At 37.1% G+C, this 18837-nt stretch overlaps 1 protein-coding gene across 1 annotated transcript in view; it reads left to right on the top strand.

Moving 5' to 3' along the window:
• Positions 1-18837, top strand: part of Enox2 (ecto-NOX disulfide-thiol exchanger 2) — a 317354-nt gene that overhangs the window by 219313 nt on the left and 79204 nt on the right. The window contains exon 6 of the mRNA XM_013018185.1: positions 11814-11948. Coding sequence (XP_012873639.1) covers positions 11814-11948 — 135 coding nt within the window. The remainder of the gene's footprint in view (positions 1-11813; positions 11949-18837) is intronic.

The raw sequence follows: 18837 nt of genomic DNA on the forward strand, positions 1-18837 counted from the left end.
AGTGGCGCTGTGGCTCAAGTGGTAGAGCGCTAGCCTTGAGCTGAAGAGCTGAGGGACAGTGCCCAGGCCCAGAGTTCAGGCCCCACGACCAGACCCAAAAAAAAAAAAGAAAAAGACTAGAGGGTCATAAACAACCATTCACTCTAGACCAAGGTAACAGTAGTTCACTGGTATACCAAATGTCCAAGAAGCTGAGAGATTGGTAATTATGAAATACAGCCCAGGAATAACCGAGAAGAACCCATCTTTATTATTGCTGCCTGAAAAAGCCATCTAAGATTTTCACAGTGGGCTTGGTGGGATCCTAGGATCCATGAATCCTATTCTCTTGGCTCCATTCACCTGATAACCTTCAAGTCACAATTGAGGATCCATTCTGAAATAAAAAGGGAGGCTCCTGGCTCCAGCTCCAAGAAATGTAAGAAAGACTCCCAAGGGATGCTGGAATGGTTTCTTTTACAACAATAAAAAATAAATAGGAAAGTAAAGGATGTGGAGTTAAAGTCATGATCAGTGCTTGCTTTGCATCAGATATTAGACTTGGCAATTTTAATGATCAAGTCCTGTGGTTAAAAGTGTGGGCTCTAGGGGCTGGGAAGATGGCTCAGTGGTAGAGTGCTTGCCTTGCAAGCATGAGGCCCTGGGTTTGATTCCTCAGCACCACATAAACAGAAAAGGCCAGAAGTGGTGCTGTGGCTCCAGTGGTAGAGCGCTAGCCTTGAGCTGAAGAGCTGAGGGACAGCGCCCAGGCCCAGAGGTCAGGCCCCATGACCAGCAAAAAAAAAAAAAAAAAGGTGTGGGTTCTAGAGCCATACTTCCTTAGAATTTGAATTCTAACTCCAGCATTACCTATGTTTGTGTCAACCTGATCTACTTCTTAATTACTTTGTTGTTTATTTTCTTTATCTGTAAGATTCATGTAATAGCCAAGTGTGATGGCTCACAACTGTAATCCTAGCTGTGCAGGAGACTAAATGTGGAGAACATTCATTCAGTGCAAGCCCAGGCAGAAAGATATGCAATATTCCGTCTCCAATTAACAAGCAAAATGCAAAAGTGAAGTGGTACAGTGCCAGCCAGGTGCAAGTTTAAGCCTCAATACCATGACAGATAGACAAAAGATTCATATAAACTGGGCACAGGTAGCTTACACCTATAATCCTAGCTACTCAGGAGGCTGAGATCTAAGGATCATGGTTAAAAGCCAGCCCAGGCAGGAAAGTTCATGAAACAATTATCTCCAATTAATCACAGAAAAAAGCTGGAAGTAGAACTGTGGCTCAAGTGGTAAGCGTGCTAGCCTTGAGCAAAAAAGATCAGGGACAGTGCCCCATTCCAGAGTTCAAGCCCCAGGACTGGCACAGACAGAGACAGAGACAGAGACAGAAAGACAGAGAGAGAGAAACTGGGAGGGAGGGAGGAGGGAGGGAGGGAGAAAGAGTCATATAATGATGAATATTGCCTATCTCATTGGGTTGTTGTAAGAATATTATTATATTATCCAAATGAAGTTGTAAAAGTGTTTGACATATACTAAACATTTGAACAATCTTAGAAAATATCATTACCCTTATCTTAGTACCTAGAAGACAGGCATTATTTTCCACAGCTACAAATGAATAAACAAGTTAATAAATTTGAGTAGCTCTCCTAAAATCACACACGTCATAGGTAGCAGAACTAAGATTTGATATTTAGATGTATTTGACTCCAAGGTCTTTATTTCTTCCACTTATACTGTGTTGCTTTCACATATGTGTTATGAATTCTTGGGAAAGGCACATGCCAAAACCTGTGGCCTTCTTCTTCCCTATACCACCATCCTATTCCCATACAACTGCTATGAAGAGGAATGGCTTGATTCTATAAATTGTTATAGATCTAATTAAAAACCTGAAACATCCTTGTAAATCCTTAAATTTGGAGATGGCTCTCTCCACTACCCTCCAGCTTATACAAAGAACAATGAATCCCATAAGATGGAGTTGTTTGTGAAAACACCATCTACCTTAATATTCTCATCTTCATACATTGAGAATCAAGCTATTAATTCCCACCCCTATTCTCACCACATTCATAATCCCTGTAAGAATGATTACTTACTACATAGACTAGCATTGTATTAAGAACCTTCTATTCTATCTCTTCCCATCTGGTCTCCTTCCCTTCTTCCTTGAGTGACTCTTTGATCCATCTTAGGTAGCACTCATGAAAAAGTAGTCACTGCTTGTCTATTAGTGCCATCTAAGAACACAGCTGTTCTGTGTTCTTTCCAGTCTATATAACCATGATGCAAGCTGTGGCGTCACTATTTGTGACATCTTTAGCAGGAGAGAGCATGGGTGCCTGAGGCTGCCGTACATTATCCACAAACAATGATAGATTGTTAATTTTAAAGGAAAATGAACAAGGACTGAAAATAACACCTGCGGTGCACAATATATTGCTTCATGAACAATAAATACCATCCAGAAGATAAAACCTTGAGCTTTGGGCTTAATACAGACCCAAAACATGATTTATTCTGCTGTTTTCATTTACTTGGCAAGGGAATAGAAAGCACAATGTTATTCAGTACCAGGACACCCAAACTTACTCTCTTGACATAATCTTTCACAACATATAATTTGATTGAGACAGGATCTTTCTATGTTGTCCTGGCTCTTCTGGAACCTGCTATGTATGCTTGAACTCACAATCCTCACAGTCCTCATGTCTCCATCTCTAAAGTGCTAGTATTATAATTGCCACCCTGCCCAGCCAACAAATACTTTTTGTTCTGTATAATGTACCAGACAAAGGGTTTTCTTCTTTGCAAACATTTCTAAATTTCTTCTCCCTTTCCTTTGTTACAATGGTGTTTGTAGTGTTATTTCCAATACTACCCTCTAAATAGTACCCCATCATTCTTCCACAGTACCTGGACTCCCCACCGCAGGATTTTCCTTTGTTATAAAATGTAGAAACCACTAGAAATAACTGCTTGTACTGTTAATAGGTTCCTGGTGGAAGGTTTAATTAGACTCCTCTTAGTAGCACAGTAATATAAGAGAGTAGGACATAAACTATAGGCATTAAGATTGGCTGTACAGTAGATGTGGTGGGTGGAACAGGATTGTGAAGAAAGCAGGAATATGAGGTACTTTCCATTAAAAACACATAAAAATTGGGCTTGGGGCATAGCTTAAATTACAGAGAACTTTTCCTCAAATGTAAGGCCCTGAACTTAGTCCCCACTACTGCCAAAATCTCTCTTTCCTCCTTCCCACATTCTTTTTCTCTCTCCCCCTCTTTCTCTTTCTCTCTCTCTCTCTCTCTCTCTCTCACACACACACACACACACACATATAACAACAACAACAACTACTACTACTACTACTACTACTTACTACTACTACTTCAGATCAAGGTTTCTCAGCCCCAGCACTATCAGACATAATTAGGGCCAGAAAATTGTTGCATACAGCTGTCTTGTACATCATACAATGCTTGGTAGCATCCCTGTCTATCCACTAGATGTTAGTAGCAACTTCCTGTCCCCAAATCAGACAACACAAAATGTCTTCAAGTGTTGTCAAATGCCCCTAATACGTAAACTTGACTCCAATTAAAAATCACTGCAGTCGAGGCCATAGAGAGCATCCATCAGTATAACTATGATCTCTATACCTTTCCCAGCCCAAACATTCTATAATTTTATAACTCCCCTGCTTTAATGTGGTATAGTAGGTACGAACATGAATTGTGAAACCAATTTGCCTACTTTCACATCCTAATTCCACTTTAAGCCACCATATGGCCTCTGTTCCTATTATGGAAATAATAAGAAAGGATTCTTCAAAGGATTACTATGAGTTTTCAATTAATGAACATAAAATCCCTAGAACAGTGCCTGGCACAGAGTAAGCATTAGGTAAGTTTGATGTTTAACACTATGGTTAAATTTAACAATGTAATTAATTTTTTTTGTTGGTCATGGGACTTGAACTCTGGGTTTGGGCACTGTCCCTCAGCTCTTCAGCTCAAGGCAAGCGCTCTACCACTTGAGCCACAGCGCCACTTCCGATTTTGTGAGTGGTTTATTGGAGATAAGAGTCTCCCGGACTTTCCTGCCTTGGCTGGCTTTAAACGGCAATCCTCAGAGCTCAGCCTCCTGAGTAGCTAGGATTATAGGCATGAGCCACCGGTACGTGGCATATAATTAAATTTCTATGGTTGGCATTATTACTCACCATTTATCTAAGTCCTCCTTTGTTCCAGAGGTGTGATGTCTTGCCCAGCTTTGGACCACTATCTTCCTTCTGCAGAAATAACCAGAGAGCTATGTCTATGCTTCAGGACCATACAATGAAAAGTGATTTTAGGTAGATGTGGATCTATGAAATAGGTAATGCAGGCAAGCCCTACTTTGTATAATTGCATACTTCTCTTGTTTAAATGCACATTTATTGATACCTACTTTGAGCTAAGCATGGTAAAAGAAACAAAAGTGAATGAGGTTTATGCCCCTGCCCTCAAGGAACACTTATGGCTGGTAGAAACACATTTATTTTATTAAACATAATTAGCTTAAACTTATTAACTAAAGTTTTATTCCTTCTTACATTTGAATAATTTCTGTATGATCAAAATTGTCTCTCCACTAGGAAGAGGATTTTAGGGAGAGAGAGAGAGAGAGAACATGTTGGTTAAATCATAATGAAGGCTATGATAGCATCATGTCAAAGGGCTAGACATACATTGTTTGGAAGTGTGCACCATGTAATGGGTAAAATTGAACATTAGCATCAGAACTGCTTGGATTTGTATCCTGCTCTACAACTCATTAACTGTGTGATACTGACTTGATCCCTTAAATTCTGTGTCCTGGTTCCATTGTATATATAATATATTCTTATAATGTGTACATGCCTGTCTTCCAATACATTTTGACTCACTCAAGTAAGTCCCAGTTCAGGACCACTTCACCATCATCATTGTAACTATTACCATGTCATTATTACCTTTTATTAAATGCTTGAAAGGAACCAAAAAACATGCTAAGATCTTTATCCACACTACCTAATTTAGACTACCAAATCTATAAGTTGTGTATTATCCATTATCTAATTTTGCAGCTAGCCATTTTTCTTATCAAATCAAATTCTTCATTCATATTCTTTTGTGTTTTAATATCTGTCTCCTGCACTAGAGTGTAAGCTCCACATGACCATGGATGAGGTCTGTTTGAGTTACCATAATAAGCCAACCTCTAAAATAGTGTCTAATGCACAGAAAATGTCCAGTAAATATGAAAGGAAGGTTGGAAAGGCAGGCAGACATGAATAGATTTTTTTAAAGAGAGAATAAGCACATTCAAGTCACTAAGAAGTGGAACTAGACAAATTCAGTGCCATATGACTCCAAATTGCCTCCTCCTCTTAAGCAGTTTTCAATATATGTTTATTGACAAAAATCTCCTCAAGATTGTATAACAAAATAGTATCAAGCATGAATCAATGGATATAAGCCTGCATATAAGAGAAAGAATTGTACAAAAGTAAAATGCCAAAAGGTTTTGGAAAGTTAAGGAAAGAAAAGGAGAGAGGTGAGGAAAAGAGAGAAAGGAAGAGAGAGGAGGAAGAAGGGAAGAGGGGAGCAGAGAGAGGGAAGAGGAGGAGGAAGAAAAAGAGATGAAACATCTGCAATTAATAATTACAAGATATATATATATATATGCATGTAGTCATCAGTTTCAAAGAATGACAGTAATTGACTAGTTAATCAGTGATTTATAACCATTACAAAAATAAACAGATGGCATTGATTTGATAGTGATGGAATAATATTAACTTAATGTGGGCAGTCACTTCCAAATCTTATTCTTTTGGTGCCAACGCGCTCTTTTTCCAAAATTCTATATTTTCAACCCAGTTACCTAGAAGGCACTTAAAACTACTTGACAACCTCTGACCTCTTGAATTGTCACACAGCAGCGTAGGAGAAACAGTATAGTAGGGCATATTCTTCAGACTTAGAGAAAGTATTTTGAAGACCATTTGATATTTACTAGCACTTGCCTTCCAAGTATTCTTGGCTGGTAGCAGTAATTCTATAAGTTATATAGGAAATGAGCAATCTTTTCCTTTACTGATATAGGATTTGTTTGACAAAACTAATCTAACTTAGGGAAATTGCTAGATGTGCTTATCAAGTCTTGAAAGTGAATCAGGTCAGGACTTCACTTTTCCACCCCTTAGTAATAATTCTAAGCAGACATTTGGCATGGCATGTTTTGTTAGTGTGGATCCTAAATCCAGATTGCTGCCAGTGGATCATCTGGGATCTCTCTTTGAAAAAAAAACTGAGCAAGCTTTCTAATATGTATGATTTGCTAATATAGAAACATAGTTATAGATAATGAAATTAAACCAAATTAGTAGTTGGTTGAAACTCTTAAGAAAATTCCTAACGTATTTACTACAGGGCAAATCAATTTAGCAGTGGTGCCAAAACAATTTATCATTCTGAACAGGTATACAAATAATCAAAGAATGCCATTGCATAGGTTGTTTATTGCTTCCAAAGCCAATATAACTTCAGTTATTCATTTAATGCAAATATTTTTGTATATCTACTTTACATTAGACACTGAATTAAGAAATGGTAAGGCATATTAAAATGCAGAGAATGGTACCCAAAACATTTGAAATCTTTAAGAAACACACATTATCAGCAAAGCAAACATTGGATTAGAGTAAAGGATGGAAAAAAATGCTTCTAAGCAAATGGACCTTAAAAGCAGGCAGGAATAGTTATGCTCATGCCTGGTAAAGAAGCATTCACACTAAACTTAGAGAGACAGAGATAGTCACTTAATATTATTAAAGGGAATAATACACCAAGAAGAAATAATGGTTGTTAATATATACATTAACATATACTAGCCAACAAAATATTATAACATATTAAAACCATAATCACTAACCATGATCAAATTAATTTAATACCAGGGATGTAAGGTTGATTTAACAAACATAAATCAGTAAATATAATGCAGGATACAAATAGAATCAAGGACAAAAATCACATAATCTCAATTGATGCAGAAGAAGCCTTTGAAAATATCCAACATCATTTTATGATAAAAGATACTAGGGATAGACGGAACATACCTCAGTGTAATGAAAGATAGATACGTAGGTAGAGAGAGACAGACAGACAGACAGAGACAGAAACAGAAAAAGAGAGACAGACAGAGACAGAGACACAGAGAGACAGAGAGAATCTCTAATGAACATACAACCAACATTATACCAAATACGAAAAAGTGAAATGTTCTAATTTCAGGAATAATACAAGAGGTTTCATTCTTTCTACTTTTATTCAACATTTACCTGGACATTTTTTGGCCAGAGCAATAAGGCAAGGGAAATAAATAAGATGGATTTGAATAGGGAAGTAAGAAATCAGATCATCCCTATTTGCAGATGGTATGATTCTGTACTTTAAAGGATTAAGATTCCACAATAAAACTTAGATTTGAGAACACTTTTGGCAATGTAGCAGAATATAAAAGCAACACACAAAAAATCTGTAGTTTTTCTGTATACCTGTAATTAAAGAGCTGTGAAAGAAAAAACTCTGTTCATAATAGTCTCACCAAAAAAAAAAAGCCACATACAGTGGCTCATGCTTGTTATCTTACTTAGGATGCTAAGAACAGGAGCATGGAGATCCAAGGTCAGCCTTGCAGAAAAGTTCACACCACTGTCAACTCACAACTGGGTACAATGGCACGTACCTGTTACACAAACTACATGGGAGGCTGAGATTGAGAGGATTGTGGTTCCAGGCTAGCCCAGCCAGAAAAGTTCTTGAGTCCCAGTCTCCATGAAAAGGAAGCTGGATATGGTGGCCTCTGAGATCCCAGCAAAATCTGTAAGTCTATATAAGTGGATCACTGTGCAAGTGCCTGTGCAGGAAGCAAGACACAGCTCAATTCTAAAAACAACCATTGAAAAATAGGAATGGAATTATAGCTCAGTGGTATCGTGCCAGCCTAGCCCAAACTAGTTGATGAGTTAAAAAATTGATTACTCACCCAGGCACCCATGGCTCATGCCTGTAATCCTAGCTACTCAGGAGGTTAAGATCTGAGAATTGCTGTTCAAAGCCTGCCACGCCGGAAAATTTGTGAGATACTTGTCTCCAATAAACCACCAGAAAACCGAAAGTGGCTCTGTGGCTCAAGTGGTAGAGCTCTAGCCTTGAGCTGAAGAGCTGAGGGACAGCACCCGGGCCCAGAGTCCAAGCCCCATAACTGACAAAAAAAATGATTATTCAATAAGAGTGCCTAAGTATAAAATTAACCAAGGAGGTAAAGGGACACTACAATGAAAACCATAAATACCTGAAGAAAGATATTGAAGATGACATCAAGAGATGGAAAGACATCTTATGTTCCTGGATTGGAAGAATTAATATCATGAAAATGGCTATACCATCAAAAGCAATCTACAGATTCAATACAATTCCCATCAAAATTCCAATATCTTTTTTCCATCATGCACTCTCTGGAAGAAAACTAGCTCTCCTTAATGATTTATTTCAAATAATTCTTTACTAGTGAAGGTTTCCCTACCAAACTTAATGTCCTCTTTCCTCAACCCCAATGTATACACTCAAAACATACACCCAAACCCATTTTTGTAGGTTTCATTACTTTGCTATATTCCTATAACACTTTACTAAGAGTTTTATTAGAGTGCTTATTACAATAATTTACATTTGGGTTCTTTATGTGTATGCCTGTTACTATATAGCAAGTTCTTCCTAAGCAGTAAATTATTTATGCTTATCTCTGTATGCCTAATCACAAGCATAGTACTTGTTGTGTAGTAAGACTGAAAATTTTTTGTTTAAGAGAAAGAAGATGATAAGAAAAGAAATAAAAATCAAATCCTAGGTAAACTGTTATGAGAATATATAATAAGGAGTAATTAATTCCAGTGAGATAGCTGCATGGATAAGGTGACTTTTTAGATGACTCTTAAAAAATGAGTAGGTTTTGACAAGTAAGGATGAGTATTAGAGGAAGGGAAAGATGTGAAGGGCATTTAAAGCAGAATTTATAAAAAAAACTTTAGGACCATCTTCACTGTGGCAAAATGATACTGTTAATTCACACACATTCCTTCTTGATACATGTAAACAAGCATTAGCAGGACCTGTACTTTTTAACATTTAGCAGACATTTTGAATTTATATAAACTTTGAAAACAATAATTCTGAGTTGTCCCTGTAAAAATACTGACATTCAGATCATTCCTCCTTTCACCCCACACACACACAAATTAGTCAAATTTAGTGAGATTAGTATGCTGTGATTCTCATTTTTTTATCTCAAAATCTTGTTTTGAAAAGAATTCTTGTTTTGTAAAGTTCCCAGGATTGCAAAACAACTGAGTAGCCAGGCTGCTGCAAATACACACACACACACACACACACACACACACACAAATACAAACACAAACACAAACACACACACCCCAATGGGCCAGTGCTTCAGAACCTACTGATTTGCTCTGCAAGTAATTATCTAGCCACTAGTAAATACCAACATATATCCTTGGAGATTTGTGTCCTCTAAGTGGGCATTGGAAGTCCATGTAGATCTAATTATTATGTAAACTCTTCATCCCAAGGATGGTTTTTGCCCTGTTTGTTTTCTTGATATCTCTAGCTCAAAGATACACCTTCATAGGGACTATTACTGAAGAGGAAAGGGACCAGATGGAGGGGAATGGAAGATAAGAAGGGGTAATAACAGGTGAATATGATCAATATACATTAGATACATTATGAAAACGTAACAATGAAACATTATTTGGTTCAATTAATATGCCATAATAAATTTAAAAGATATGTCTCCAGCAGAGAGCACTGAAAATTGGCTATGAGTCCGGAGGTCCTGCAGATACTTAAATCACCAACTCTGAAATGTGGCTTCGGAGTGCTGTAAAGAGCTTTTATGTCCATCACATATCACACATTCTGTGTGTAGAAGGTGTGTGTGTGTGTGTGTGTGTGTGTGTGTGTGTGTGTGTGTGTGTGTGTGTATTTCTGTGTGGTTTATATAGGGAGGCAAAGGCAGCAGAAAAATAATGAAACCTAATATTTCAGAAACAGTATCTTTGGACATTTGCTTGTTCTGACCAAAGTCTGACAAAATCGCACTTGTGTAATAATCCAGCTAAGGATCATACTTGACATTGCCAAGTTAGAAGCATGTGATGAGCATTAGCAAGCTAGTAGTAGAACAGAGTTGCTTTCAGGGGTGTGAACAACTGAAGTGCATACTGAGCTATAGGAAGAAAACCATAGAAAGTTTTTTTTCTACAGTTATCAGTAGGAAAAGGAAATTACCAAATTTAAAGTCCTTGTGTTTAGCTGACTTGTTGACTGTATCTCTCCTAACTCTGCAAGAGATGCATTTGCATATATAACCTACTTCAAAATCATTATTCATGTCATCACTTCCTGATGTCTTCCTTCTGTTTTTTACCATCTAATAACTATCCATTTCTCAAGACATGTTCTATAGAAACCTGGACTGTTTTTTTCCTGCCTTTTCTGTGAAATATTTCCTACCTACTCAGGCTGCCATAGTTCTTTATTCCTTAAACAGTAATAATTGGGTCTCTATATCATTCTGGTATTTCACTGCTTCCTAGTTATTTAATTGGAGATAGTAAGCCATAGTGACTAAAATATATACCTCCTGTGTGATCTTTAGCAATACATGTGATGTTTTAAAACTTTTGATCTACTAAATTAAGACATAAAATCTCTCTACTTCATAAGATGGTCCTGAAAGTTAAAGGAAAATAATGTATGCCAACTGCTTTATCTGACATATGGTTAATATGGTGATGGTAGTGCTAATAGTGATAATTATTACCATCATCATAATATCTTCCATTAGATTGTATAACCTTGGAAGGCAGTGGCCATGTCCCCAATCTGCTTTTATTTTCCAGGGTGGTGCTAGGATTTGAACTCTTGGTTTCATGCTTGCTCAGGTTGTTCACTCATGGCTGGTTCTCTACTTCCTCAACCATGCCTACAGTCCTTCCTGCTTCTTTACTAGTTATTTTGGAGATTTAGTCTATTGGGATTTTCTGCCCAGGCAGACTTTGAACTACAGGATTCTGGATATCAGCTTCCTGAGTAGCTAAGATGACAGGTGTGAGCCTCTGTCACCCTGCTTCTAATCTTTTTTTCCACTGATTTTCCTATAAGCCCTTAAACACTAATACCAATTAGCAAATTTTATGTCTGCTGATTGTATGATCGACTCTTTCCAATGCTACTGCCTGAAGATATGAAATTGCATCAGAAGTGTAATTTTCAAATGTTGTTGCCAACTATAGAAGCCCTATGATGTGTTTTCTTGGTTTGCATGTATGAGTAGGTAAGCTAAAAACTGCCAAAGTAATCATATTCTAGTTGACAGAAGAATAGGAAACTTTTTAACCATCATGAACTTCTGTTCTCTATATATCTGTTTAAAAAAGGGGAGAGAAGAACTGAAAGGATGACCAGAAGGAAAGAAACACAATAAAATATTATCTGGTAAATTGTTTTCAAAGTTCATTATTTCTTCTACCTCAAGCTGTATTGTTTTAAATCTTTGTAGGAAACCATTGAGATTTTATCCACTACTTGTCCATTGACCATTTCTGTAGAGTTTACCAGAGTTTACAATGATAAGCAAAGTAGATACTAGAAACGGCACACAACAAATTTTTGGGCCTGTGATTTCTTTTCAGCTGATAATAGTAGAACTCTGAATGTAGATTCCACTGCAATGGCGCTACCTATGTCTGATCCAACTGCATGGGCCACAGCAATGAATAATCTTGGAATGGCACCACTGGGAATTGCTGGACAACCAATTTTACCTGGTATGTTATTTTTAATCATCTCATAAGTGCTTCTTTTTGATTGACTATGTGGTAATAAATATAACAGTATGACACAACTTATTTTGAACTTGACATTTACCAGATTCTGCCTAGAGTGTGCATTTTTGTAATATGAGCTTTATAGACTGGGTGGCTAGTCTTTACTAGTACACTTATAATAGCACTTTGGAAAAGCTTTGGATGGATCTAGGGTGATTGAATGTTTAAATAGCTCATTGAAATAAAAGACAACAGAATTTTGGCAAGAATTACAAAGCTTGCTTAATTTGATAGAATTCTTAACACAGACAAATAAACATGAACATGGAAAGAGAACTGACATAGACATTCCCCAAATCTGATATTCCCCATGGGGAGGAAAGAAGATGGTAAGGGCACCAATCCAAAATCTATTTTTAACATTGAATAACATTATTTACAAGTATAAAAGCAAAGCAACCCATAAAAGAATGGGCCTTTTGGACTAACTCCATCATCACTAAAAATAAAGTCAGAAGAAAAAAAATCATAATATCTACAGGGTTTGATTTAGACACACAAAAAGAGCTTCCTGGCCAGTCAGAGCTAATTATCCATTACCACAGGTTTGTGAAAGCATTAGGGAATTGTCCTCTCAGGGAGCTTATGGTAGCTTTTTAAAACAGCCGGAACATTAATCTCCCCAGATTTACTTAATTGTCATCCTACTTAAAAGCACAAAACCATGCCAATCTAGAATCTTGTTACTCCAAGTGGGCTCTGAATAATCCGGGAATTATTTAGAATGCCGCCTCACAGTTCTGACCTACTGAAATAGAAGCTGAATTTTCACGAAGTCCTCAGATGATTCACAGGCAAATTCATCTGGAAAAAGAGATCTATAATGATTTCACTTTGTTGTGCCATTTGCTCATATAGTTCATTAATCCCTCCCCTGTCCTTCACCCATTGCACAATTCCAGCCTACATTTTAAATTATTCTCATTGTGATGAGGGTTAAGGTAGATTGAGGCAACAGAAATATTAATTATATTAAGAGATATTATGATGTTATATTGAATGACAGGAAGCAAGTATAAAAGTGGCTAAACATGAAGAGAAAAGGTATGTAAAGGATAAATGGGTGGAGAAAAAAATGTACATGTAGCAAAGGCAAAGAGTTATTATATCATACTATAATTTATACCAGGGGTTGTAGTTGGCTAGACCACATTCTTCTCTGTTAGACCACCATAACTGGAATGAACATCCAGGGATTTTTTTAAGTCTAGAATGAATGGCCTAAGGATGGAAATAGTTTTAAATGACTAGTGAGGCCAGTCAGCAGTCAGTGACCATTACTATAAGAATCAGTACTGCATTTTGCTTAAGATCTCCGGATTTAATCTGCTTGGATTATAAGAATGTTCCTTTCATCATTTGATCTTGGGAAGTTATATATCTCTTTTGAAAGAAGTGATACTGGGATTTGAAATCAGAGCTCCTCAGTTGCTAGGTAGACATTGTACTGCTTTCAACCAGTCTGCCCTGGACATACCTTGATGTATGCTTCCTTCCATAGCTGGAATATTAGGCACATGTGAGCATGACCAGATTTCCTTGTGGAGATATGGTCTTTTGAACTTAGTTTTATTTTTGGCCTAGACTAACCCAGAACCCTAATCCTCTGAATCTCAAGTACATGCCACCCCACTGAGCTATTGGTTCAGATAGGGATATCACAAATTTTACCTGAACTCATGCTCCATCTTTAGCCAGATAGGATTATAAGCATAAGACTTCAGCATCCAGCTGTGTATCTTTTCTTTACATACTGATGTGGAGAGCTTGAACACAAGACCTCATGCTCTTGCTTAGCTTTTTTAAAGAAATGAGTATGAATTTTTAAAATTGTCTTTAAGTAGTTGTACAAAGGAGTCACCATTTAACAAAGCAGTTTAATACATTTCATCTTGATCAATGTCACCCCTTTCAACAGCCCACCCCTCCCCACCCAACTCTTCCCTTGCTTTTCTTAATTTTGTAGGATATGCAGTATCCATATAGAATTTTATATGTTGTTAAAATTATGCATGTTTAAAATTGTAGAAAGTGTTTAAGAGCATATAAAGTTTTATAAGAGTGTAGGAAAGGTTAATAAGAGAGGAGGAAGGATTTATAGGAAGGTTTTATAAAGCCTTAATATATGTACATATACATATATATAATAAAAGAAATATAGCACTGCTACTTTGCGGATTTACATGTACTGCAGGGGTATCTAGAATGTAGCTCCCACGATAGGTGAGGGATCACTGCACACTGAATTCTTGACTGCGTTCTCCCTTCCTTCTCCTATTGATTTTAGTATGAATTTTTTAAAACATCTCCATTAAATATTCTAGTGATATGGAAAATATAAAAAATCAGTGCAAAAAGATAATCACAATCCCATTAGTCAAACAGTAAATATAAGCAGACTTTTTATAGTTTGTTTTTTTTTATTATCTTTAAGTAGTTGTACAAAGGAGATTCAATTCAGCGTGTCAATGTATGAGTATACTGCATCTTGATCAGTATCACCCTTTACATTGTTCCTCCCAATCTATCACAGACTATACCCATTCCCTCATGTTACCTGGTTCCATTTTTACATATGTACAGTGAGTATTATACCTACCATCCCTCTTTCTGTTTGTTCCCTCCCACTTATGCCCTACCACCTAGAGAAAATATGGTTCAGCTTCCTGGTATTCATTTGGTTAAGCTATCAGTTAATTGTTTAGAGGAGATAAACCATGCAAATCCATCCTTTCATATACCATACATTACACAGTTTGATTTTGCATAAGGCCTTGTCTGTGTTTTATGTATGTTTATATTTTAGATATAATTTATACATGTGAGAGAAAACATGTGCCCCTTGTCTCTCTGTCCCTCAGCTTTTTTGCTCACAGTTGGTGCTTTACCACTTCAGCCAGACCTCCAAGTCCACAGACATATATCTTCTGAGACTCAATTTCTTCATTCATGCAATTAGACCAAGAATATCTAACTCCAGGACTGAGAAGGTGGCTCAGTGGGAGAGTGCTTGCTTTGCATGTATGAGGCCCTGAGTTTGATTCCTCAGCACCACATAAGCAAAAAGAAAAAAAAACCGGAAGTGGCACTGTAGCTCAAGTGGTAGAGCACTAGCCTTGAGCTGAAGAGCTGAGGGACAGAGCCCAGGCCCAGAAATATGAGAATTAAATCATGATTAACACAATACCTGGCACACAGTAAGAACTCCAAAATATTTTAAACTATTAATTTTGTAATGCATTTTTAATAATTGCTAATGGTTAATAATGTTAAGTGTAAATAATTATTTAACTATTATTTTCTTTTTTTCTTCTTTTTTTGTGCCAGCCCTGGAGCTTGAACACAGGGCCTATGCATTGTCCCTGAGCTTCTTTTGCTCAAGGGTAGTGCTCTACTACTTGAGCCACGGATCCTCTTCTGGCTTTTTTTTAGTAGTTTATCAGAAATAAGAGTCTCACAGACATTCCTACCTGGGCTGACTTCAAACTGCAGTCCTCAGATCTCAGCCTCCTGAGTAGCTAGAATTGCAGGCATAAGCCACCAGCACACAGCTGTTACTATTTTCTAAAGAATATAATGCATTTTACATTTAGTGTTTCTTCATTATTTAATTACTGTTGCATAGTCTTATACAGTTCGATACAGTGTGGTTTTTAAACAAAACTACAATAGTCTAAGGGGGCTAGACAATATGATCTGGCTTAAGTACTCTGAGTCTATGCAGTCTGGAACACATAGATAAGTGTTAATACATGTAAAGTTTTTTTTTTTTGTCGGTCATGGGGCTTGAACTCAGGGCTTGGGCACTATCTCTCAGCTCTTCAACTCAAGGTGAACACTCTACCACTTGAGTCACAGCTCCACTTCCAGTTTTCTAGTGCTTTATTGGAGATAAGAGTCTCACAGACTTTCCTGCCTAGGCTGGCTTTGACCGCGATCCTCAGATCTCAGCCTTCTGAGTAGCTAGGATTACAGGCATGAGACACCAACACCCGGTGACGTGTAAAGTCTTAAAATGATGCCTGGCTCCTAGTAATCCCTAAATTAACTCAGCTATTGTTATTGTTTCAAGTTCATGTATAATAACATATTTGTTGGTTAATCTTGATTGTCACCTTGACTGAGTTGAGAGAAACCTAGAACATTAATTAAACCCTCCTCTAAATATCTGGAGGTTCATCTCCAGAGAGGATTGGTACATGGAACAGAAATGGGGAGAATGGCATCCTGAATATATATAAGTGGCACTATTCAATAGGTTAGAGGCTAGGAAAAAATCAATGGATAATTGAAGATCCAGCCAGCACATTGCACTTTCCATTCTTTCTGGACAAGTATGTCTATTTCTATTGTTGTTGTCATTGCCCAGAGATATCAGACTCAAAAAGACCAACTAGGCCACAGGCATGAACAGGAGATAGTTGACATAGTAGAAATGGTATATAAGGTAGTCCCCCCCCCAAAAAAAAAACTGAGGCATCCAATGACTACTTTACCAAAGGAGATATTAAGGCACTCATTAATACAGTCTGTGTATATAAATGCAGAAAAATTTTAACTTTAAAGCCTCTAGAAAAGCACATGAATTTCAAGAGCTCAAAGATAAGGGTAATAAGAGATCAATGGCCTTATCTAGCTGAAATAAATAAATACACAATGATAGTAATAGTCATTTTATTTAAAAGGCTTTCGTGGGGGGGGGAGGTGGGGCTGGGAAGGTGGCTCAGTGGTAGAGTGCCTGCCTTGCATGCATGAGGCCCTGGGTTCGATTTCTCAGCACCACATAAGCAGAAAAAGCCAGAAGCGGCGCTGTAGCTCAAGTGGTAGAGCACTTGCCTTGAGCTGAAGAGCTGAGGGACAGTGCCCAGGCCCAGAGTTCAGGCCCCACGACCATCCAAAAAAAAAGGCTTTCATGGAAACCATTAGGAAGGACCTGAGTGAGATTACTTACTTATTTATTCATCTATACAAAAAAATATTTACTGAGGCCTGCTATATGCAAAGTACTTTTGAGAAGTCCTGAGAACAAAGAAGTACACAAAAAAGATAAAGAGTCCTGACCTCTTACAGACTCTAATAGAACCCCATATTTTCTACTTAATAAAATATATTCTCAGGTATGAGCTGTCTGTTGACTGACAAAAGCTCAAAGACTTCCTATCCATTTTGTTCATTTGTTCTTTTATTTGTATTCCTTAAAAAAATAATAAAGGGGGAGCCTGGCACCAGTGGCTCACACCTGTAATCCTGGCTACTCAAGAAACTGAGATCTAAGAATCAAGGCTCAAAGCTAGCCTACGAAGGAAAGTCCATGAGACACTAATCTCCTATTAACTACCAACAAGCCAAAGATGGAGCTGTGACTCAAGTGATAGAGCACTAGCCTTAAGCAAAAATAACTTAAAATTATCTATCTTTCTAGCCCTTCTTTGCCCTACTCCTTTCTATTCATTTATACTGTGCCCTGCCTTGTGAGAACATTTAATTTCTAATGTAAACCTTCAACCTTCATCCAGGTCTACTGTGGACACCTTTGGAGAAATATTAATGATGACATTATGTTCATGATTTCTGATTTCTGGATTTTAGAGATGAATAAAATTTTTCCATTTTCCAATAAAAGATGTGTGAGGGTAAAATAAAAAGGAAATCAAACTATTGTTTGTACAGTACATGAAACCAAACCTTTTAAAATAAAATAAATGTGTGAAGTCTATAATCTCAGAATAAAGGGAAGGCCTTTCAGTCAAGCAAATTTAGTTTTATGACAAATTCATTGTATTTTGAATTTGTACATTCTTCAGTAGGGTAGGGAAAGGAATATTGACTGAGGCTATACACCAATGTTTGGACTTTGGATATTACTCAACTATTTTTCTTACTGTCATTCCCTGTACATTAAACTCTCAGAAAATTTTCTTTCAGAACTAGGCTATCACATACAAAATTCTGGGCCATGAAATTTTCTCTTTCCTCAAGAACTGGTTATATATTTCTCTTCATGGAAAAGCAAATCATATAATTAATCAGTCCCTTCCTCCTCCTTCTTCTTCTTCTTTTTTTTTTTTTTTTTTGCTCTAGTTGTCTGGTCACAGGTGTTTTCCAACTTTAAAAAGTGGAAGGGATTTTACAAACTACACATCTGAATGTTAATTTACCTCTCTACCTGACTTCTGTTCTTATTAACATAAGAGAAGGTGAAGACACACTGCCAAGGGCCTCTGTGAACTGAAATATGCTGCATAACCAACCCAAACTCAATTTGTTGTTTTGTTTTCCATTGCACATGATCTAGGCCTTCCTTAGTCTACTTTCCAAATGGGCTGAAACAAGTATTTAAATAATCTTTTAGGGAAGCAGGAAATATAGAAATATTTCAGAGTCATTGGGGAAATTTTTGGAAATGTGGGCTTGCAAGAGGATTTAAGATGAGTTTAAGGCCATTTCGCAGCTCAACCAGGCTATATTTAAAAATTTGAGATCTCTCTACAATTTGACTGCCTGAAAAGTCTTTCAAAGGATCTGTGTAGAGACAAGGCAGGAAGGATTGAAATGGGTTAAAATTTCTCAATACTCAGGCATAATGCTTAATTTTTCAGTAGGAACAATGAAGAAATAACAACAATGAAGCAGAAGTGTGTAGCTGAATTAGAATCATAATTTTCTATAAAATCGCTTAATTGTGCATACATAATTAGATTCTATTCAGAACACTTATTTTAGAATAATCTGTGACCCCAGTTAGAACTGCAAAAATCAAGAACTCTAACAACAACAGATGCTGGAGGGGATGTGGACAGAAAGGAACCTTACTTCATTGTTGGTGGGA

Source organism: Dipodomys ordii, unplaced genomic scaffold (genome assembly GCF_000151885.1).
Source record: "Dipodomys ordii isolate 6190 unplaced genomic scaffold, Dord_2.0 Scaffold38, whole genome shotgun sequence".
Lineage (NCBI taxonomy): Eukaryota > Metazoa > Chordata > Mammalia > Rodentia > Heteromyidae > Dipodomys > Dipodomys ordii.